This window comes from Thamnophis sirtalis, unplaced genomic scaffold (genome assembly GCF_051295495.1).
Source record: "Thamnophis sirtalis isolate CommonGarterSnake01/CBP01778 unplaced genomic scaffold, rThaSir2_p1.2 scaffold_2, whole genome shotgun sequence".
Classification (NCBI taxonomy): domain Eukaryota; kingdom Metazoa; phylum Chordata; class Lepidosauria; order Squamata; family Natricidae; genus Thamnophis; species Thamnophis sirtalis.
The window spans coordinates 9963426-9986967 of NW_028261382.1; the positions used below are offsets into that span (position 1 = coordinate 9963426).

Genomic DNA, 23542 nt, shown 5'->3' on the forward strand with positions numbered 1-23542 from the left:
GTTTGTTGAAATAGTATAGGGTTTCCTGCCTCAGCAGGAGATTGGACTAGAAGACCTCCAAGGTCCCTTCCAACTTCTCTACTCTACTCTACTCTACTCTACTCTACTCTACTCTACTCTACTCTACTCTACTCTACTCTACTCTATTCTATTCTGGAAAAAGTAACAGGAGCTCACTCCGTTACGCGACACTAGGGATTCGAACCGCCAAACTGCCGACCTTTCTGATCGACAAGCTCAGCGTCATCGCCATTGAGCCACTGCATCCCATCACGTAGTTTAGTAGATGAAACTATTATTTCTGAGTGTGCGAGATACACAAAATAGTTATTTAGCCTATCAGGTTGGGTTTGTCAAGCAAGTCAAACTACAAAAAAAATAATAATAATAACAACCCCTCACAACTCACTAGGTTAATTAATACTTGTGTAAAGGAAGCCGTTAGGGTTACAGATGATCAGATTAAGTGAGGGGTTGTTTTGTGTGCATAAACAACAAGAAACACATTTTAAAGTATTCAACCAAATTTACTTTATGCACCATACGGTCTTGTCTCCCACACTAACCAAATAAATAAATAAGTAATACGGACAGTTTGCGGGGGGTGGGGGGGAGAGGAAAGACTGGGACAGGAGCTGAAAGTGTGCTGTGTGGCCTTTTAAGAGTGTCATCGTGCTATCCTGAATCACAAAACAACATGTGAAGGAACTGGGATGCCATTCCGAATCCTGAGCACCCCGATGTTTTCCACCGCAAAACAGGGACACACAAAACCTCGAAAGTTGCTGTGGAAGGTGTGCAAGTGTTGCGTGATATCAGCGTTAAAGAACGAGAGCGTCCCTTCATCGTAGTCCAGCAAAAGGCCAATCCTCTCGGGAGGAACTGTGATCTTGATGTCGGGTGTCATCCCATCATTGAGAAATTCATAGAGGTGGCTGCGTAAAGAGAGAGAGATCAGAAGCTTCAAATCATGGGTGCCCAACTTTGGCAAGCTTAAGGTAAAGGTAAAGGTTCCCCTTGTACATATGTGCTAGTCGTTCCCGACTCTAGGGGGCGGTACTCATCTCTGCTTCAAAACCGAAGAGCTAGCGCTGTCTGAAGACATCTCCGTCGTCATGTGGCCGGCATGACTAAACGCCAAAGACGCACAGAATGCTGCTACTTTCCCACCAAAGGTTATTCCTATTTTTTCTGCTTGCATTTTTACGTGCTTTCAAACAGCTCGGTTAGCAGAATCTGGGACAAGTAACAGGAACTCACTCTGTTATGCGGCGCTAGGGATTCAAACCACCAAACTGCCAACCCTTCTGATCGACAAGCTCAGTTTCTTAGCCAGTGAGCCACTGCGTCCCTTCGGCATCTTTAATACACTTAATCTTCAGTTCCCAGAATTGGCTCTGGCTGGCTGAGGAATTCTGGGAGTTGAATTCATGGGTTTTAAAGTTGCCAAAGTTGGATATCCCTGCTTTAAATTGGTATTAAATTTAAATTGGTATTAGCAAGACACTCCCAAAGGTGTTTTTTCAAGAGGCAACTGGAGTTTCTGGTTTTTCTTGGAAGACGTTTCGCTTCTCATCCAAGAAGCTTCTTCAGGTCTCACTGGATGGTGGGGGATGGAAGGATTTATACGGATTCAGGATTCAGAGCTTCATTGCAAAAACATATTTTTTTCCCTTTTCTAATGTTGTGCACATGCGCAGACCTTTTTAGGTGCAAATGTGCACATGTGCAGAGTGCACGTCTGCCATGAGCGCAAAATGTTTTGCGCGCCGAACCAGCAGTAATGCCAGCAACAACCCACCCCTGGTAGGGAACTGGGATTTTACAACACCACTCCCGGCATTGTTTGAATTTTTGAGATTTGTAACTCTTGATGTGGCCCTCCATGCCCTCAGCTGTTTAGGAAATCCACCGAAAATAGGCATAAATTTCAGTATAAAATCTTGCAAGCTGGTTGCAACGTCATCTGAAGGGTTGAGATTAAGCTGTACCTGGAGCAGAGGTGGGTTCCTACCAGTTCGCACCTATTCGGTAAAACCGGTTCATCAAATCTACCGAACTGGTTAGAAGAGGTTCCACCAGTGGACCCGGAAAGCAGGCCACACCTACAGAAAAGGTTCCAAAAAATTTTGAAACCCACCACTGCTACACACACATGCACAGAGAGAGAGAAAGAGACGGACAGACAGACGGACAGACAGACACAGAGAGAGAGAGAGAGAGAGAGAGAAAGAAAGGAAGAAATAAAGAAATTAAAAAAGAAAAAAGAAAGAAAAAGAGTGAGAGCGAGATGAAACAAAAAAAGAAAAAAGGGGCAGAGAGACAAAAGGAAGGAGAGAGAGAGAGAGAGAGAGAGAGAGAGAGAGAGAGAGAGAGAGAGAGAGAGCACATGGCCGGCAAGCCACTCCCACCAGGTCACATGGCCGGCAAGCCACTCCCACAAAGGAGGCCACACCCATAGAGTAGGTTCCAAAAATTTTTGAAACCCACCACTGACCTGGAGGAAGTAATGGTGTGCTTCATACACCAGGAGGAGTGGCTTTCGCCCAAGGAACTGTCTCTTGGTACATTTTCAAAAGCCACCCCAATGCAATATTCAGTATTCTCATCAACATCGACCTCCCAGTAATGTTTTCCTCGGAATGGGATCGAGTATCCCAACACAGCAATAGATCTGGCAAAGAGAGAGAGAGAGAGAGAGAGAGAGAGAGAGAGAGAGAGAGAGAGAGAGAGAGAGAGAGAGAGAGGGAATATGGGTCAACTGTCAAGATATTTCCTGTGTTGATGGAATGGAGTCATCTTCTGCATCGCCTCTTATAGCAATAGCACTTAGATTCATATGCCTCTTTACAGTGCTTTATAGCCCTAAGTGGTTTGGGGATGTATCGTAACAGAACACCCCCTCCAAGGAAATGTTAAGGGGTGTCTTACCCCCACAGTATTGGTTTCCAAAGAGTAAGTCATTTGTGTACCAAGTTTGGTTGAAATTGCTCAAGGCGTTCCAGAGTTATGCTGGAACACACACACATAAACACACACAGATATGTGTGATTGTGCCTGTGTCTGTGTGTGTGTGTGTGTATGCCCAAATATGGGAGGGAGCATACTGCTAATTATTATTAGTGGCTAATACAACTACCTAACATGTAAAATGAGCCCAGGTTCAAATCCCAGTAAGGGTATGGCTAGCTGATGAGAGCTAAATAGCTTGAAATAGATCTATACTAGTCTCCCTTTATTTATTTATCAGCACAAATACAACACAAATGTTTTAGCTTTTTTAGTTTTTTTTTTAGTTTTATTTGTCATTTATAGGCCGCCCTTTTCCCTGAGGGGACTCAGGGCGGCTTACAAAATGTAACAACGGCAACAGTAAAAATACTGGCTTTCTGTCTGGATGGTCTCTTGTGATGAGCCGATAGACAGAGAAAGGAAGCAGTATGCCTCCTCCCATATTTAGGCATACCAGGGGTTGTGACACTAAATACATACCTGTTTCCCTGGCTCAGCTGATAAAGGAGGAGAACCTTGTGGCTTAGTGGTTAACATAACTGCTTAATATGTAATACAGCACAGGTTCAAATACCAGTAAGGGTATGGCTAGCTGATGAGAGCTAAATAGCTTGAAATAGAACTATACTATTCTCCCTTTATTTATTTATCAGCACAAATGCAACACACACACACACACACACAGACACATACTGTACATACGTATATCTTTATGCTGTCTTTAAACTGCAGATGCAATATCTTAACTCAGAATCGGAAGCTCTAAAATTCAACCCCTGTGACTGTTTTTCACCGTTCGCTTTGAGCTGTTGCAAGCAGTTTTTAATAGTGTGCAAAGGGCATTTTCAGAGTCCCCGGGTCCTTTTTAAAGAAAGGGCCATGAAGCAATAACATGGGATTAAAGAATGCAGACGAGGCACAAAGAACCCAAACCTTGTAAAACTGTCTTCACCAAAGGATGTGTCACTTTGGGCACTCTTGGTTTCATGGCAGGCCAATGTCAGCCCATCTTCCAGGATGGACAACGAGGGATGAGCTGTCTTTTCGTTGAGGGTAAATACAGTCCCTGTAGGAGAAATGAAATCTGGCTGTAACTGTTCAGTCCCGTGAATTTGCTGGTACTCGCTTACAGCCCCATGTGCTCAAAAGCTCCTCCATTTACAGAGTCCCATTGTCCGCATCCAAACCAACTTTTTTAGCGAAGCTTTTAATGGCTACTTAAGGTATTGCTTTGAAACAGATTAAACTACCTGTGAAGTTCGTAATGCTCTCTGAGCTTGGTGGTTTTATTGCAGATGTTTCACGACCCAACTATGTAACATCATCAGTGCTAAAGGCGTGGGGTGTCTGGAGAAGAGGAGGAGGAGGGGACGAAGGGGGAGGAGGAAGAAGAGGACTGTGGGGTCCTTAGTGCTCGCTGAGTTTGGTGGTTTTCTTGCAGATGTTTCATGACCCAACTATGTAACATCATCAGTGCTAAAGGGAGTGGGTGTGTGGAGAGAAGAAGGGGAGGAAGGGAGAGAAGGAGGAGGAAGAAGAGGACTGTGGGGTCTTTGGTACTCTCTGTGCCACGCCCACAGAACCAGTAGTAAAAATCCCACCATTGACCCAGATGGACATTTCTTCCAAATAGTTTATTTTGGGAAATGAAGTAAAATAACTTTTAAAAGCACGACTAGAAGCAATGTATGCCACCATTTGCAAAATGTGCGTGTAAGAGTACATTCTTACTACCTGTGCTAAGGATAGAAGCTGGCTCACTCCTTTCACTCGATCCTCCTATATTAAGCGCCTTCACAAACAGAAGATAACTTTGTTTTGGCTCCAGCTCAATCAGTGCCTCGCAATTTGGAATTCCAACAACAGATCTGGGGGGAAAAGTGGAAAAAAATGTTTAGAGCCACATTTGAAAGGAGGAATAAGGGTTTTGTTTGTGGCCAATTCTATTTTGTACCATATTGGAGATACTGGAGATTAACATGAAAGAAAAGAGCTAAACAAGCTTTACAAGGTATCAGTAGACCTCGTAACCGATTGTGGGTTTTTTCCACCTGGGAAATCTATTCCAGGGCCCAGCCTGCTCCCCTGCCTTTGAAAATGTCTATCAGTTGATTGCCTTCTTGGGTGAGCTGAAACATCACAGCATAATAAGGAACTTTCCATCTCTGAAATTGACTAAGGGATTATGAAATTGACCAGAGAAAAACAAAGTGCTAAGGATATGGTGGGAGGGAGTTAGCATCCCCTTCCACATCTCTGTTTCCTTGATAAGCAGAAAATAATTTATTTCTCTTACTAACAATAAATATGAATGAATATTCTATGTGTTTTTGCAGACAGAAAAGAAAGAAAGAAGAAAGAAAGAAAGAAAGAAAGAACAAAAGAGAGAAAGAAAGAACAAAAGAGAGAAAGAAAAAGAAAAAAAGAAAGAAAGAAAGAAAGAAAGAAAGAAAGAAAGAAAGAAAGAAAGAAAGCAGGCTGGAGGAAGGCAGGGAAGCAGAGAGGGAGAGAGGGAGGGAGGGAAGGGAGGGAGGGAGGGAGGGAGGAAGGAAGGAAGGAAGAAAGGAAGGAAGGAAGGAAGGAAGGAAGGAAGGAAGGAAGGAAGGAAGGAAGGAAGGAAATGGCCTAGAACAGTTATGCTGTTGGTAGCAAAAACCATTGGGGAAAAAACCGATTTTGTCTATAATTTGCTGTCTTCTTCCTGCTCACATTTCAAATGTGCTACATCTTACATTATAATGCTGATTCCTATTGGGAAATTGCAACATTTTGGAAAATTATCATGGGCAAAAGGAGTTCTAGGATTGGATATTTCTTTTATGCTCCCTTTGACCTGCACTCCCAAAGTTTTCAGCAAGGTTGAGTAAACGTTGCTTCTTAGGCTGGCTCCTGAGTATGATTCTACTAAAAAGATCCAGTGTATCGCTGAATAGGACCATGAACTCATGATATGGTATGATACCTGCAGATCCAGTGCAACTTACTCAGTGAGAATTTCGCCTCCATCTCCGCCAGCCGTCTTAGATAATTCCACAGTGTAGGAATCCACAGGATTAATATTTCCACATTCCCATCGCACCAGTGCAGAGTATTCACAGCTCTGGATCACCTTCCCTTTGATAACCGGTGGCAAAGGAGCTGAAAATATAGAGTGGAGAGGAGTCTTTTGAAGCATTAAAAAAATGAAAGCTGGTTTTTTGTGGAGTGAAAATTCTAGACTATAAGTTGCAAAGACTCGGATCACTAATGAAATATTGGGCCTTGGATTTCTAGGTTGCCTTTCCAGCTGGGAAGAGAATTCAAGGCAATCAACAACCCAAAAGGCATCCTAAAATGCCTCAATGGGAAATTTAGCAAATTGTGTTCAAAAGCCAAAAAACAAAACGACAATATCGATTTAAACCTCTTCCCCAACCTTTCAATATAATTAAAATAAGTCAACAGTGAGACCAATTAATCTGTGGAACAACTTGCCTCCAGAAGTTGTGAATGTCCCAACACTGAAATTTTTTTAAGAAGAGATTGGATAACCATTTGGCTGAAGTGGTGTAGGGTTTCCTGCTCAAGCAGGGGGTTGGACTAGAAGACCTCCAAGGTCCCTTCCAACTCTGTTTATTCTATTCTATTCTAACATTAGAGGATGTAGATCATTTTTATTATATAATTAAGGTTGAACTTTAAAAAAAATCAGTTAAAAATTTAATAACCCCACTTTTTGAGAAATATTAGTATCTAAGGTCAGCGCCATCTGGATAAACCTTCAAAGATAGGATTGTGTGTTTGTGTATGTATGTATGTATATATGAAAAGATTAGATAGATAGATAGATAGATAGATAGATAGATAGATAGATAGATAGATAGATAGATAGATAGATAGATAGATAGATATAGAGATAGAGATAGAGATAGAGATAGAGAGATAGAGATAGAGATAGAGATAGAGATAGAGATAGAGATAAGAGATAGAGGTAGAGGTAGAGATAGAGATAGAGATAGAGATAGAGATAGAGATATGTGTTTGTGTGTGTGTTGCATTTGTGCTGATAAATAAATAAAGGGAGACTAGCACAAATGCAACACAAATGTAACAAAGGCAACAGTAAAAATAATGGCTTTCTGTCGTGATGGTCTCTTGTGACGAGCCGATAGACAGAGAAAGGAAGCAGTCTGCTTCCTCCCATATTTGGGCATACCAGGGGTTGTAACACTAAATACATATATACATATATATTGTGGCACAACCCCTGGTATGCCCAAATATGGGAGGGAGCATACTGCTTTCCTTTTCTGTCTATTGACTCACTCTGGGAGCCATCCAGGCAGAAAGCCATTTTTTTTAATGTTGCCTTTGTTACATTTGTGTTGCAATTGTGCTGTCCTTTATTTATTTATCAGCACAATTGCAACACACACACACACACACACACAAAATCATTTACATATAAATATATTGAATACAGTGTAATTGCCCTGGAATTCCACTTGCCATATAAAAAAAGTAAAAACAAAATAACATATGTACTATTTTAAACAGTGCTAGTGTAGTACAGTAATTTCTGACTATGATATTCTAGTATGTCAACTTATCTATCATTCTCATACCTACATTCTAATACAGGCATAGTACCCCTTTCCATGTTCACCTAAACAGATTCTTTCGTATTCCAGCTTCTACCTCATGTTTCTGACCATTGATAGAATCTATTCCATGTAGCATAGTATTCTGTATCTCCTTTATCTTTTATTTTTAGAGTTAGTCTGTCTATTTCTGCACAGACTAGCATTTTCCTTATCGTGTCCTCCTATGAAGGGGTGCTTTTACTCTTCCACTGCTGTGCGTACACCATTCTTGCAGGGGTCAAGATGTGTAATATTGGGTATAATGCAGGGGTGGATTTCAGGTGGTTCGCGGCGGTCCCCGCGAACCGGTTGGTCGGCGAACCCGGAAGTAAGTAACTTCCGGGAACGCCGAAGGGGCCACCCGCCCGCCCGCGTTTCTTACCCGATTTTGACGAGTTCTGTGCTTCCACGCATGCGCAGGACGCATACAGCGCCTGCGCGATCCTCCAGGAGCAGCTGGAGCATCGCACAGACGCTAGTACGCATGCGTGCAGTGTGCGCGTGCACAAGGACGCCGCCAGCCCTGTTCCAACCGAACCGGTTGGAACAGGGCAAGAAACCCACCCCTGGTATAATGCAGTGGTGGGATACAATTTTTTTTCTACCGGTTCTGTGGGCGTGGCTTGGTAGGCGTGGTGGCGGCTTGGTGGGCGTGGCAGGGGAAGGATACTGTAAAATCTCCATTTCCTCCCCACTCCAGGGGAAGGTTACTGCACAATCTCTGTTTCCTCCCAATCAGCTGGGACTCGGGAGGCAGAGAATGGATGGGGTCGGGCCAGTCAGAAGTTCTCTGAACTACTCAAAACTTTCGCTACTGGTTCTCCAGAACTGGTCAGAACCTGCTGAATACCACCTCTGGTATATTGTCCCTTTATCATAGCCATCTGATATAATGCCTAATCAAAATAATTCTGGTTTAAACTCTATATGTTGTCTTGTCATTTTTTTCTAACCCCATATTAATTTGTATCCAAAATTTCCTTGCTTTTATGCAAGTCCACCACATGTGGTTATATATGCCAGGTATTTGTCTTTATTTCCAACCATTTGGGGACATATTGCTAAACGGATAGGATTATGAGCTTAATCTCTCCTCCACAGTTTACAAAAAAATATATATTTGGGCTACTAGTCCCCACTTTGCATATGTCAATAAAAAGTTATTGTTTTCCTAAACCAAAACATAACATTAAAAGCCATTTACCTGTCATATACACGGCTCTTTCACTCTCTGGGCTGACTCCAGCTCTGTTAACTGCCTTTACCCAAAATTCGTATTGTGTGTTTGGCACCAGCTGAGCAACCGTGCAGTATGTTTCCTTCACATTTAGCTTAAACTCTGCAATCAGAAAGTACAAAGATTGAAGGAATTCTCTGAAATTGCAACAGATTCTTAAGTAATAGCTCGTTTCATGCAGGAATAACAGCATGTTACGTTGAGGTCTTTCTCTTTTAAACATGGTTTGGACTGAACAAGTCACAAATTGAAGGTAGCTCTCAGATAGACTCTTTGCTAATTTCCAGAGCTCACATTGTAAAGCTTTAATGGCCCGTATAGCAAGTAAAATTTATTAAACTTCTACTTCTAATTAGAGCAATAAGGAAGATTGCTCTAATTAGAAGAAAAGCAGAAGATTACTTTTATGTTTGGGAACTAGTATATTAATTGGTAGAAAATAGCAGTAGACGTTAGAAACCTGGATATGTAAACAAAATTGTGTAATAGAATAATGAACATCGAATAATTACCATAAGTAAAATTTAGGATTATTGGGAGATTAATATAGAGTGGAGATGAGTCTTTTGAAGCATTAAAAAAATGAAAGCTGGTTTTTTGTGGAGTGTAATGCCTATTGGATATTTATAGATGTTTGACATTATTAATGGATGATAGATAAAATTGAACAGAGGACCTAATCAAACAATGTGAAATTCTTAATAAGATGAAGATGAACAGGTATAAAGGAAGAAATCAGAAATGGGAAAAAAGATTACTATTTCAATCTGGAAACTATTCTATTAATGGGTATAAAATAGCAGCAGAAGTTAGAAACCTAGATATGCAAACAAAGATGAAGTCATTTGCGTAATTGAATAATGAACCTTGAATAATTAAGATAAATAAACCGTATAATTATTTGGAAACTAATGGCTATAAATGTGATGTTTACTTGATGTTTATAATGTTTGATATTATGAATAGACTGTAGATAAAATTGAGCAGAGGGCTTAATCAATTAACACAAAATTTTCAATAAGGATAAGTGAAGATGAATAGCTATTGAGAATAATAGCTACAACTATTGTGTGTGTAAGATTTACTATCTGTTTTCAATAGAGATTGTAGAGATTGTACCCATATGGTATACTGTTATCGTGAATATAGAAATTTTATTCATAACCAAGAAAATTGCACAATAAAAATATATCAGAAAGAAAGAAAGAAAGAAGGAAGGAAGGAAGGAAGGAAGGAAGGAAAGAAAGAAAGAAGCAGCAGATAATAAAATTAGCAGGTAGACAGGAAGAAAATGCAGCTTCCATTTCTGTCTTGCCAGATGTGCCTCCAAGTGGATGTTGTCATTAGGAATTTAGAGAAGTGGCTTTCCCCCCCCCCCATTCTACCTGATTTGGCTTTTGTCTCTTTACCTTCTTCCTCCTTGCTTGATGTATCATTGCTCACTCGCTTGTAGTAGAGTTGGTAGCTTTCCACAATGTCTTCAGAGAAAAAGCTCCAGCAAACTTTCACAGATGCCCCTGTAGCTGAGTTGGGATCTTGAGCATTCATCACGGGTGCACAAGGGGGTGTAAAAACTACAATCAGAAAGGGAGGTCAGTTTTAAGATTTTGCAAAAGACAACAGGAAACTTCCAGACTTGGGTATTTTACTCCTTGGTGAAAACTGCCATGCACCAGGATGGCATTTAACCGAGAAGATGGACTTCCTTTTCTACCAAAATCAATATTACTTCCATGAGCATCTGTGAGAAATGCATTTTGAGAGCTAGAAATCTTAGTAGCTACATTTGTTACAAGGAGACAAATTCCTTGTGTATCTAATCACACTTGGTCAAATGAAGTTATTCTATTCTATTCTATCCTATTCTACCTTACCCTACCCGCTGTACTCTACTCTACATTATTCTATTCTATTCTATTCTATTCTATTCTATTCTATTCTATTCTATCTTACCCTACCCACTGTACTCTACTCTACATTATTCTATTCTATTCTATTCTATTCTATTCTACCTTACCCTACCCTACACTGTACTCTACTCTACATTATTCTATTCTATTCTATTCTACCTTACCCTACCCTACCCGCTGTACTCTACTCTACATTATTCTATTCTATTCTATTCTATTCTATTCTATTCTACCTTACCCTACCCTACCCTACCCACTGTACTCTACTCTACATTATTCTATTCTATTCTATTCTACCTTACCCTACCTGCTGTACTCTACTCTACATTATTCTATTCTATTCTATCTTATTCTACCCACTGTACTCTACTCTACATTATTCTATTGTATTCTACTATATTGTATTCTATTCTATTCCATTCCATTCCATTCTATTCTACCTTACCCACCCTACTCTACTCTACTCTACTCTACTCTATTCTACCTATTTCATTATGTTTCATCCAACTTCAGTGTCCATTAAATCAAATCTTTTTTTCTTGTCTTGACCAGACCTACTTGATTTCTCTTGACCAAGTCTACTTTTTGCTTCGACAGAGCTACTTGATTGGCCAAGCCTACTTTTTGATGTATGGCTTCCATCGCATCCTCAAAAGCCTATTGTGGCTTTCAGATGAAACCTGTTGCACCTCCTCGACATGGAGATTTCATTTACGGAGATCTCGTCTTTTTCTTTTTTCTTTTTGCAAATTAATGGATTATCCAGATTTGCTGACATGTTGAGAATGGTATAAGTCATGGATGTATGAAGTTAGAGCAACCATACTATAAATCAGGGGTGGTAATTTCCTCCCCCAAAACTAAGGTGCATCTTATACTCCAAAAAATACGATAAGTCCTCTAGTAGTCTCTCATGAAAAAGAAACTTCTCCAAATATATAATGATATATTTGCATCTGTTTCTTCTCTGGAAAGGTTTCAGTAATTCTAAACTACGCATTTAAAGTACATTGCTTTAGGAAATAATAGCAATAGCAATAGCAGTTAGACTTATATACTGCTTCATAGGGCTTTCAGCCCTCTCTAAGCAGTTTACAGAGTCAGCATATCGGCCCCCACAGTCTGGGTCCTCATTTCACCCACCTCGGAAGGATGGAAGGCTGAGTCAACCCTGAGCTGGTGAGATTTGAGCCGCCGAACTGCAGATAACAGTCAGCTGAAGTGGCTGCAGTACAGCACTCTAACCACTCCGCCACCTCGGCTCTAAATAAAATCACTAGCTTCCAAATCAACCAATTGTTTGCATTTGGTATCCTAATGGACTTACTTGGGAAAGAACTGACAGACTCCATTAGTTCCTGAATGTCTGAGCAATGAATGGTTCGCTCTTCAAACGCTGCTGGAGTTGATAGGCCTACACTCACATCCTTTTTCAAGAAGGAATGTACTCTGAAAATGCCACAAAAATCAGTGTTAGATGGCTTGTGTGGAGATTTACGCTGCTCCCAAACATTTCTACTATATTATACATTTAATGCATGGACTGCACCCTTCAATTCTATACAGAATCCATTTACCAAAAAAATATATTCATAAAAGACAGTATTAAAATCCCAAATTAAACATGTTCATTAAGAATTGCAGACTTCTAAGTCATGTGTGTGTTTTTTAAAAAATAGTAGTTTAAAGGTACAAGGCAAGTTCAAATAAGGCAGTGTTTCATACAATGGAGCTGGAAGGTCTTGGAGGTCTTCTAGTCCAACCCCCTTCTCAAGCAGGAGACCCTATACCATTTCAGACAAGTGGCTGTCCACTTTGGACAAGCCCACTTCAGACAAGTGGCTGTTGATTCTGTCTTTCCTTTCCCCCCAGAAGCTGTCTTGTTTTAATCTATTGTTGACCACTTTGAACAGTTTGAGTCTTCCACAACTACAGGTAAGAATGTTATTGGTTTCTGTTTAAAAGATGATAGGGAAAAGTTAGGTGAGTCTCTACAGCATCACCTGAAGGCAGGACCAGAGGCAAAGGGATGGAAACTCATCAAGGAGAGAAGTAACCTAGAACTAAGAAGTAATTTCTTGACAGTTAGAACAATTAACCAGTGGAACAACTTGCCTCCAGAAGTTGTGAATGCTCCAACACTGGATGTTTTCAAAAAGAGTTTGGACAACCATTTGTCTGAAGTTGTATAGAGTTTGGGGGTTGGACTAGAAGACCTCCAAGGTCCCTTCCAACTCTGTTATTCTGTTACAGACTCAATCCTCACCAAGACCACCATATCCCATGTACTCATTTGCTCAGCTGGTTGCAATAGTGACATCCTTCGTAATTTTAAAACTTGCAGCTTAAGGTTGATATGAAGCTAATCAACTAAACATGACACAATTAATGCATGTTTAAAAACTGGAAAAAGATTCTGTTGGTTGAGCCTCATAGCAAGCCTGACCACCAGCATGCTTGAATTTATTTATGTAACCCCTTACCCCATAGCCATAGATCTCAGAATGCAATATAATTATTAACATTTTTTTAAAAAAAGAATATAGATCACCAGGAAATGGAAGCCTGGCTGCTTTGCACTGCAAATTAGTACCAAACCAGACTAAGAAAAATATTTCCATAATTTTATATAGGCAAAATTATATCTATTGATCCCAACTAGAGGTGGTATTCAGCCAGTTCTGACAGGTTCTGGAGAACTGGTAGTGGAAATTTTGAGTGGTTTGGAGAACCGGCAAATAGGCTGGCCCCGCCCCCCGCTGCCTCCCAGCTGATCGTCTTTTGTTGCCCTGAACAGGAGAACAGAACTGGGAAGCAGGTTAGTGGGGTGGGGAGGGAATGGGGATTTTGCAGTATCCTTCCCCTGCCATGCCCACAAAGCCACGCCCACAAAGCCACACAACACCCACAAAGCCACACCCACAAAGCCACACCCACAAAGCCACACCCTGCCCACAAAGCCACGTCCATAAAGCCACGCCCACAGAACCATAGTAAAAAAAAATTGAATCCCACCACTACTCCCAATAGTAGCACACTGAGTAAGAATAAGGCCAAATGTTAACATTGTGGCAGGATGATTACAGAAAGGATAACTATAGAGGGATGAAAACAAAAAGGAAACCTCTTTAAAATACAGTATTTCAATGTTACCTCTGAAGTGTTTCAACTGCAGTCTGTGGAAGAAAGAAAAAATGGTGATTCCACTAATATATTACATATGTACACAGATATATGCATACATGCACAAGTGTAATAATGATGCACTGACTTTTTTCCCCCTCGAATTAAAATTGCTGTTATTCTCATGGCCAAGGCCTATGGGTTTTTCCTCAAAAGTATATCCTGATATGTCGAACAAAGCAATTTATTTTATTATTTATTTTATTATTTATTTTATTACTTATTTTATTACTTATTTCATTTATTATTTTATTTATTATTTTATTATTTATTTTATTTATTATTTTATTTATTATTTTATTTATTATTTTATTTATTATTTTATTTATTATTTTATTTATTATTTTATTATTTATTATTTTATTTATTTTATTATTTATTTTATTATTTATTATTTTATTTATTTTATTTATTATTTCATTTATTTTATTTATTTTATTTATTTTATTTATTTTATTTTATTTATTTATTTATTTATTTATTTATTTATTTATTTATTTATTTTATTTATTTCGGTTGAGTAGGTAATAACTCAGCCGGGTATGTGTCCGAACCTATTCTATCGGTGGCGCCGTGACAGCCCCATGCTATTTTTTTTACTTTTGTGCATGCGTGCATAGTGCGTGCCCCCAAAGCGCATCCCTGAGCGAACCGGCAGTAACAAAAGCCGGAACCCGTTTCTGGCTGGTGTGCTTATGCATGCCCCTTACAGACCTCTTAGGAATGGGGTCTGTAAAGGGTCCATGGTTGAGAGTTTGAGGTTGAAGCTTTGGGGGTTTGGGGATGTAACAACGGAGTCAGGTAGAGCATTCCAGGTGTTGACCACTCTGTTGCTGAAGTCGTATTTTCTGCAATCGAGTTTGGAGCCGTTTACCTTGAGTTTGTATCGATTGTTTGCTTGTGTATTATTGAGGTTGAAGCTGAAGTAGCCTTAGAGAATTGAAATCTCAAGGCAGAGATTGAAATAATGTCTTCATAAATGTCATGAGTTGTCTGATCAAATGGCAAAATAGATCTCTCGTAATGCAAACAGAAAGTGGGGGGGAATAAAAAGGCCATCTCACAATCCCAGCGCAAACCGCAAGGTAGAATTTTAATAATTTCATAATAGCAATTTAATAATGACAAAATGTTAGCCTTGTTAGCAGAAAATCCAGAACGGTGACTCCTACAGAGACCTACTGGTTTAGGGGGAGGTGCTCTGGATCACTCTGATCATAATTTTGGCTGTAAGTTGAGGACTGCCTGTACAATACAAGCTCATTCTATACTGAAGGTTAGACGCAATCCTAAATAACCTTTGCGTCTATGGTGGTGCCTTGGTACTCATTGGTTCTGGGAGGGGATGCTTTCTGTCCTGTACCTTGAGGGCTTCTAATTTTTTTTCACCCTGGTCAAGATTTTCAATGGTTTCCATCAGATCTTTGCAAGTATCCAGGTTCTCTCCACAATTGACCAGTTCTTTGTATAAAGCTTCCAGTTTCTCTTTCTTCTCCTCCCCCAAAGCCTGCATATTGTCTTCGTAGCGTTGCTCAAGGATCTGTACGATGTCATCGTAACGCTTCTCAAAGTTTTGCTGCTGCCTGGTAAAATTCTCCTGGAAAGGAATATTTTGGGTTCAGTTGAGGACACTCAATAGTGTTGGCAATCAAACCTGGAGATTGCTCTAAGAAAAGAAAACATTTTATATACTTTTATTTATACAACACCAATTTAACCCTCATGGATTCCTGCATAGAATCCTTGCAACTCGAGTGAGTTCCAGAAATTGTCTGAAATGGTGTAAGGTTTCCTGTCTAAGCAGGGGGTTGGACTAGAAGACCTCCAAGGTTCCTTCCAGCTCTGTTTTTCTATTCTATTCTATTCTAAAGGTAAAGGTTCCCCTCACACAAATGTGCTAGCCATTCCCAACTCTAGCTGGCGGTACTCATCTCCGTTTCAAAGCCAAAGACCCAGCGCTGTCCGAAGACATCTCCGTGGTCATGTGGCTGGCATGACTAAATTCAAAAGGCGCATGGAGCACTGTTACCTTCCCACCAAAGGTGGTCCCTATTTTTCTACTTGCATTTTTTTACGTGCTTTCGAACTGCTAGGTTGGCAGAATCTGGGGCAAGTAATGGGAGCTCACTCCTTTATGCGGTGCTAGGGATTCAAACTGCTGAACTGCCGAACTTTCCGATCAACAAGCTCGGAAAAAAAGAAAATCAAAGTTTCATTTTATTCTCATTGCAAGCACAAAATCCGGAAGCAATTTCCAGACAGAAACAAAATGAAACATATTCTCTTCTTTGGATAAAGGAATCAACTTAGCCATCTCTGCTTCTCCTTGTGACATTTTGACCTGTGGTGTGGCACAACAATACATTTTGAACAGTTGGAGAACTTAAACCTGACGTTTCTGACCACACCACCTTCTTGGTCCATGCATGAGATGTCAAGGGTTCCACCACAAAACCGCGTTCGACTAAAGCGCGCTCGACGAAACCGCGTAGCTGATGTCATCACAGTGCGACGAAAAAGCACGCTGTGAACGCTAAAGCTAAAATTAACACCTAAACCTAACCCCCCTAAACCTAATCCTAAACCTAATCCTAAACCTAACCCTAAACCTAACCCTTAACGTAACGCTAAACCTAACCCTAACCCTTAACCTAACCCTAAACCTAACCCTAACCCTTAACCTAACCCTAAACCTAATCCTAATCCTAACCCTAAACCTAAACCTAACCCTAAACCTAACCCTTAACCTAACCCTAAACCTAACCCTTAACCTAACCCTAAACCTAACCCTTAACCTAACCCTAAACCTAACCCTAACCCTTAACCTAACCCTAACCCTAACCCTAACCCTAACCCTCACCCTCACCCTAACCCTAACCCTAACCCTAACCCTAACCCTAACCCTAACCCTAACCCTAACCCTAACCCTAACCCTTACCTTAACTTGAATCGGCTTGCTTTCAAAGCGCTATTTAAAGCGCCCTTTTTTCTCCGCGGTCGCTGTTGTCGCCCTGCTGATGACGTCAGCGACGCGGTTTAATCGGGCGCGCTTTAGTGGAGCGCGGTTTTGTCGTGCCACGGATGTCAAGAGGCTGGTGTGGACCTCTAGGGGTGGCCTTTCCTTTCCAGTTCACTTAGAATCATGAACTTAACACATGAGAGCATCTTACCTCTACTGTAATGAAAACTTCCTCCAAGTGGCTAGCAAAACTCTCCAGGTGAGCGATTTGGTCTTCCAATCGGCCAATATTGTTCTGAAGCGCATCCTTTTAAAACAAAAAAGCAGTTAAGTGTCTTGCAGCCTAGCTGTTCTGACCGAGGCTTCCCAAGAGCATGAAGCAAACTCCTTCTCCCGACAAAAATCCCTTCTATTAATTTCCTGTGAATTCTCCCCCATTCACATCCAGTAAAGTCTTTCAAGGGAGGATTAGAGAGCCGGGGTGGCGCAGTGGGTAGAGTGCAGTACTGCAGGCCACTTCAGCTGACTGCTATCTGCAGTTCAGCGGTTCAAATCTCACCGGCTCAGGGTTGACTCAGCCTTCCATCCTTCCGAGGTGGGTAAAATGAGGACCCAGATTGTTGGGGGCGATATGCTGACTCTGTAAACCGCTTAGAGAGGGCTGAAAGCCCTATGAAGCGGTATATAAGTCTAACTGCTATTGCTATTTACAGTCAGAGACCTTATCTGGCTTGGAGAGCTGCCAGGCCGATATCTGCAAAACTTGGCAAGGCCTCTCGGAGAGTCACAAACCAATTAAGCAAGCTAATTGTCTCCTGCAAACTCCACTCCCCTTCCGCTCCTCTTTTATTTCCCCTGTTCTTTAGCTGTTCCTTCATCTGGCAACTGTGCACATGTGCACACTGGGAACAGGCTGCAGCTGTTCATCTGCCTCACTGATGTCTGACTCCGAAGGCAGCTGATAACTGGCACACGGCCTTGGCCCCCGCTCTGCCTCCGACGCAGAGCCCTCATCCGAGCCTTCCCCAGACTCCCGGACTGCTGGCGGGCCACAACACTAGCCAAATGATTCCTGCTTCCTACCTGGATTGGCGTTACACGATCCTCACCTTTGCAATTTCCACCACTGCCGCGAGAGACATGACTTCATGCTCTTGATGTCCATTATTCTTGCTATTGAAGAGTGTCACTGGAGCACAGCAAGTAATGCAATATAGTTCTTTCTCTTGGTAGGACTGTCGGCTCGCCTCCTTATCCCCAGGAGCATCATTGTCACTCTCCTCATTATTTTCTCTTGCACGGTCTGTGGCTTGCTGGTCCCGATGCTCCACATGAGGTGAGCGTTGCTTCTCTGCATCTTGTGTTGCTTTCTTTTCATGTGGAGATAGATCTCGCCTTCGGAACGGCTCCTCGGGAAATAAATCTTCAAGGGAGTCATAAAGCTCCAAATGATAAAACCTGGGACTGTCTGGCTCATCCTTTTTCAACGAAGAGTCCATGGTGGAGAAAGAACATTGGACGCCAAGTCAACGGGCCAAGAAAAGATCTTGCGTGCTGCCTCCCTTCTCCTTTCTAAGAACAATAAAAGTACAACATGCAATGGAATTTATGCTTAACATCTCAAAAAGCCAAGAAAGTTCAAGTTGAGTAATATCGGGAGATCCCAAGGAAATCCGACAAGACTGGAAATACGGGGAACTGGGGCGTGACCTGTCAAAAGCGCGGAGGACAAAATCGCGCTCGACGAAAGCGCGCATGTGACGTCATCACAGCGCGACGAAAAAAATTAAAAATTGAAATAAAATTAAAATTAAAGCAAGCCGATTCACATAAAGGTAAGGGTTAGGTTTAGGGTTAGGGTTAGGGTTAGGTTAAGGGTTAGGGTTAGGTTTAGAGCGTTAGCGTTAGGTTTAGCGTTAGGTTAAGGGTTAGCGTTAGGTTTAGCATTACGTTAACGGTTAGGTTTAGGGTTAGATTTAGGGTTAGGTTAAGGGTTAGGTTTAGGGTTAGGTTTGGGGGGGTTAGGGTAAGGTTTTAGCTTTATTTTTACATTTTTCGATCACAGCGCGATGTTTTCGTCGCGCTGTGATGACGTCAAATGCACGCTTTCGTCGAGCGCGATTTTGTCCTCCGCGATTTTGTGGTGGAACCGAACTGGGGATAACATTTGGAAACACCAACCCGCTTCCATTCTCTTGCCAAGAAAAATGCATAGATATACATTGGACTTATCAGGATGCACCATGGAAGAATTAGATGTCTAGGAAACAGATAAGTTAAAGGTAAAGGTTCCCCTCGCACATATGTGCTAGTCGTTCCCGGCTCTAGGGGGCGGTGCTCATCTCTGTTTCAAAGCCAAAGAGCCAGCGCTGTCAAAAGACATCTCCGTGGTTATGTAGCCGGCATGACTAAATGCCAAAGGCGCACGGAGCGCTGTTACCTTCCCACCAAAGCTGGTTCCTATTTTTCTGCTTGCATTTTTTACGTGCTTTCGAACTGCTAGGTTGGCAGAAGCTGGGACAAGTAACCGGAGCTCACTCCGTTACACAGCGCTAGGGGTTCGAAACGCTGAACTGCCGACCTTTCTGATGGACAAGCTCAGTGTCTTAGCCTCTGAGCCACCGCGTCCCCTAGGAAACAGATAATAAGGAACAAAAAATCAGAAACCCCGGTTAATTTCCTAATAACAAGAGGTTGCTGGGTTCGGACAATGATATTAGGTAGGTGAAGTTCTATCACTTATGCAGATTTTTAGCCCCTTTCCTTTTCCCCCCCGTTAATTTCCTTTCCTGTAAAAGAAACACATCATTTTGGGCTTCCAGTGTAGCTTTTCTCTTTCAGAATGTTAGAAAAATCAGAAAAGAAAGAGATTATTATAAAATATGGAATAGAATGTATAAGTGGTTAGGAAACAGAAGTCAAAACAGGAAATAGAAGTCTATTTTTTTGGCTTTTTCTAAACTAGTATTGAATAAAAATTAACCAAAGTTACTAATTACTATCAAACTTAAAGTATTGACCATAATGTAAATATAATGGTGATATGAACAAATCATTATTGTTACAACTGTGAGCACAACTGTTATTACACTATTACAGATGTTAAAACCGGTAGGAAGGAAATGCTGGAGATGTGATTGTCTCGATGCTACATATTACCATATATGGTGGACTTGTAAAAAGGTAAAAGCATTTTGGATAAAAATATGGTGGATTATGCAAAATGTTCTTTAAAAAAGGATAAAGTTTACCCCTCAGTTATTCTTGTTAGGTATAACTACTTATTGTACTGTTATAGAGATTAACTTGATTTTGTATTTAACAACGGCAGCAAGACTGTTGGTGGCGCAATACTGGAAGAAGGAAGATTTGCCTACTATTCAAGAATGGACATTAAAAGTAACAAACCTAGCAGAGATGGCTAAAATATCAGCATATCTCAAGGACCACTCCAATGAGAGATATAAACTGGAGTGAAGAAGATGGATTGACTATACTCAAAATAAATATGGGACTAAGAAATTCCAGATAGTTTACGACTGAAGAAACAAGGAATGATATAATCTGTTTAGAGTTAGCCTAGCAAAGAGGAGTTAAAGCTCAAATGAAAGATGATACTAACTTTCTTTAAGTTTATTTTATTTTTGTTAAAGATTTATACCCTGTATTTGTTCTGGGAAGTCGGGCGGGGGGAGGTTGGGGAGGGTTTGGGGGGGGAGGGTAGGGGGGGAGGTAAACATTTGTAAAAGTTTTTTTTTCTTAAAATTTTCAATAAAAAAAACTGATAGGAAGGCAATGTAGAATAGAGAACTATAAAAGCTAAATAAGAAGGTTGTAAAACTATTTTATATGGTTATGTGTATCTTGTTTTTTCTGCATTTTTTTCTCCATTTTTAAAGGTTAAAACGTTTAATGTGTGTGTATATTTTACATGTTTGCTAATAAAAAATTAAATAATAATAATAAGAAGAAGAAGAAGAAGAGGAAGAGGAGGAGAGAGGGTAAGAAGGAGGAGAAGGGAGGAATGGGGGAAAGAGAGGGGAAGAAGAAAGGAGGAAGGAGAGGAGGAAAGAAGAAGGTAGAGAAGGGAGGTTGAGAAGATAGGAGCAAGGTTGTTGTAAAATAAGATAGAAGAATGGAGTGGCAAGAAAGTGATCCAAAACTGTATTTATTTATTTATTTATGTATTTATATATATATATATATATATATATATATATATATATATATATATATATATATATATATATATATATATATATATATATATATATATATATATATATATATATATATATATATATACATACATACATACATACATACATACATACATACATACACACACACATATACACATATACACATATACACATATACACATATACACATATACACATATACATATATATATATACATATATACATATATACATATATATATTTGTAAAAATAATTATAGAGACTAAAGATGAATAGACAAATGTTAAATAGCAATTATAAGGATGTATATTTGTAAATGAATTTGAAAGGGAAAAATAAAAAACTTAAAAGTAAAAAAAAAAGAAAGAAAACTTGCCTTTTCTGTTAAGGATCCATCCTTTCTTTTTAGGGTCAAATGATCACGATCATTTTGGTTCCTCCATAGCAAATCTTGATTTTCCAAAATTTGCCATCTTTCTGTAACTGGAAACTTAGTGCTGTAACATTAGCCAAGGGATTTCTCCCCCCGCCCCCCCTGAATAGCATGCCTGCTATTAGCAAGGGAGCAAAGATAGATCAGCACCTGTCCGTAAAGCTCCCTTAAATGTCATGGCAGAAAATGTCATATCCAAATCCTACTGAAACCGCTGAGGCCTGAAAGTTTTGAATCCTAGAGAGACGTTTTAAAAAATGTCTTCTTTAGAAAGGGAAAAGGAGGGGAAGAAACGGAGGGCAAGTAAGAGTAGGAGAGAGGGTAGGAAAAGGAAGAAGAGGAGAGGAGTGAGGGAGAGGAAGGGGAAGGAGAGAAGGGAAAGGAGAGGAGGAAAGAATAAAGGAGAGAAGGAGAGGAAAAGGGAGGGAAGGAGAAAAGGGGAAGGAAGAAGTAGGTTTGTTGTAAAATAAGATAGGCGTATGGGATGTTAGAAAAGCAATCTCAATTATATTTTTCACTTTAGGGGAGGAAAAAATTGTTATAAATGTTAAAAGATAATATATATTATTAATAATAATAATGAGATTGTATATTTGTGAAGGTATGTATGAGAAATAAAAATAAAAAACTTTTTTTAAAAAAAGTCTTTAAGCTGTGTGGAAGAAAGAGCATATAGTAGCATCAATTGCCAAAGGTGAAGATGGAGAGAATTAGGAATTAATACACTCTGTATTGTAGCAAGTTATCACCCAGTCCTCTCCCAGAAAAATGAAATATCTTAGGAAATATTGAAAAGGCAGAATATTTCTCTGGATGTGACATGTTTTAAAAGACAGAATAGCTGCCTGTAGCTTCCTGCCCATCCCCACTTTGTCAATGGGCCATTAAGAAGGCCAAGCTAGTCCACTTTACATCATAAAGACTTCTCCACTTCAGCTGCAGGGGGATGGGATTAAAGCATGATAATATTGGCCCCAACTCACCACATGGCATCTGATAACTCAACCAAACATGGATTCAAAACACAGCCTAGAGAGTTGCCTCTGCATGGCTCCATGAGAGTCTGACAACCAATCAGAATACATTTCTTACACAGGAACAGGAAACAGAGAGATGGGACTGAACAGGTTATAAAAAGCCTAGCAAGCCCCTTCCTCAGCCCTTCACTTCTTCTCCACCAACATTGAGGCATGTGATCACCTTTTCTGTTCAGGACTCAAGCCATGTGGCCCTGTCCAACAATAAACCATCTTTCCAAGCAGCCTCCATGTCTCCAGTGTCTTTTCCCCCACTTGGAGCCGAACCCAGAAGGACATTTCTTTCATCAATATTTTGGGGACAAAGTCAAGATTGGCAGTTATACAGAATATAGCTCTAACATTCTCTTTATTCATGCAGTCAAGCTGTATTACTATTATCCTTCTTCTCTTTCCTATGACCTTCTCCAATTGGTATCTTCTGATTTATCACTTTGTTCTTTGCATCCTCATGATTTATTATTGTATCTTATGATTTATGATTTATCACTCTGTTGTTTGTATGTATGCTTAGGTTTGTATGTACACTGAGAATTTATGCACTGGAGGCAAATTACAACCGTACTTGGCCAATAAAGAAGAATTCTATTTGTGGGCCACTAGCAAAGATCCACAATTTTATATTTGTATTAACACAAGCTAGGGGGTACCTGTGTCTGATTTTATAGAGCTGAGGTGGCGCAGTGGTTAGGGTGCAGTACTGCAGGCCACTTCAGCTGACTGTTATCTGCAGTTCAGCAGTTCTAATCTCACCGGCTCAAGGTTGACTCAGCCTTCCATCCTTCCGAGGTGGGTGAAATGAGGACCCAGACTGTTGGGGGCGATATGCTGACTCTGTAAACCGCCTAGAGAGGGCTGAAAGCCCTATGAAGCGGTATATAAGTCTAACTGCTATTGCTATTGCTATCTTAAGCAAACACAGTCCTTCCCCAGGGAAGCTATAAAG

General features: G+C 40.4%; 1 protein-coding gene across 1 annotated transcript; it reads right to left on the reverse strand.

Moving 5' to 3' along the window:
• Nucleotides 1–491: 491 nt before the first annotated feature.
• On the reverse strand, nucleotides 492–23315 carry FSD2 (fibronectin type III and SPRY domain containing 2). The gene is made up of 13 exons (XM_087704249.1): nucleotides 21503–23315; nucleotides 18033–18495; nucleotides 17135–17230; nucleotides 15328–15561; nucleotides 13935–13957; nucleotides 12109–12230; nucleotides 10281–10445; nucleotides 8839–8973; nucleotides 5997–6150; nucleotides 4747–4880; nucleotides 3946–4078; nucleotides 2498–2674; nucleotides 492–935 (listed from the first exon to the last, which is right to left on the reverse strand). The coding sequence occupies exons 2-13, from the start codon at nucleotides 18420–18422 to the stop codon at nucleotides 686–688; spliced, it is 2013 nt and encodes a 670-aa protein (XP_087560375.1). The 5' UTR covers nucleotides 18423–18495; nucleotides 21503–23315; the 3' UTR covers nucleotides 492–685.
• Nucleotides 23316–23542: the final 227 nt, after the last annotated feature.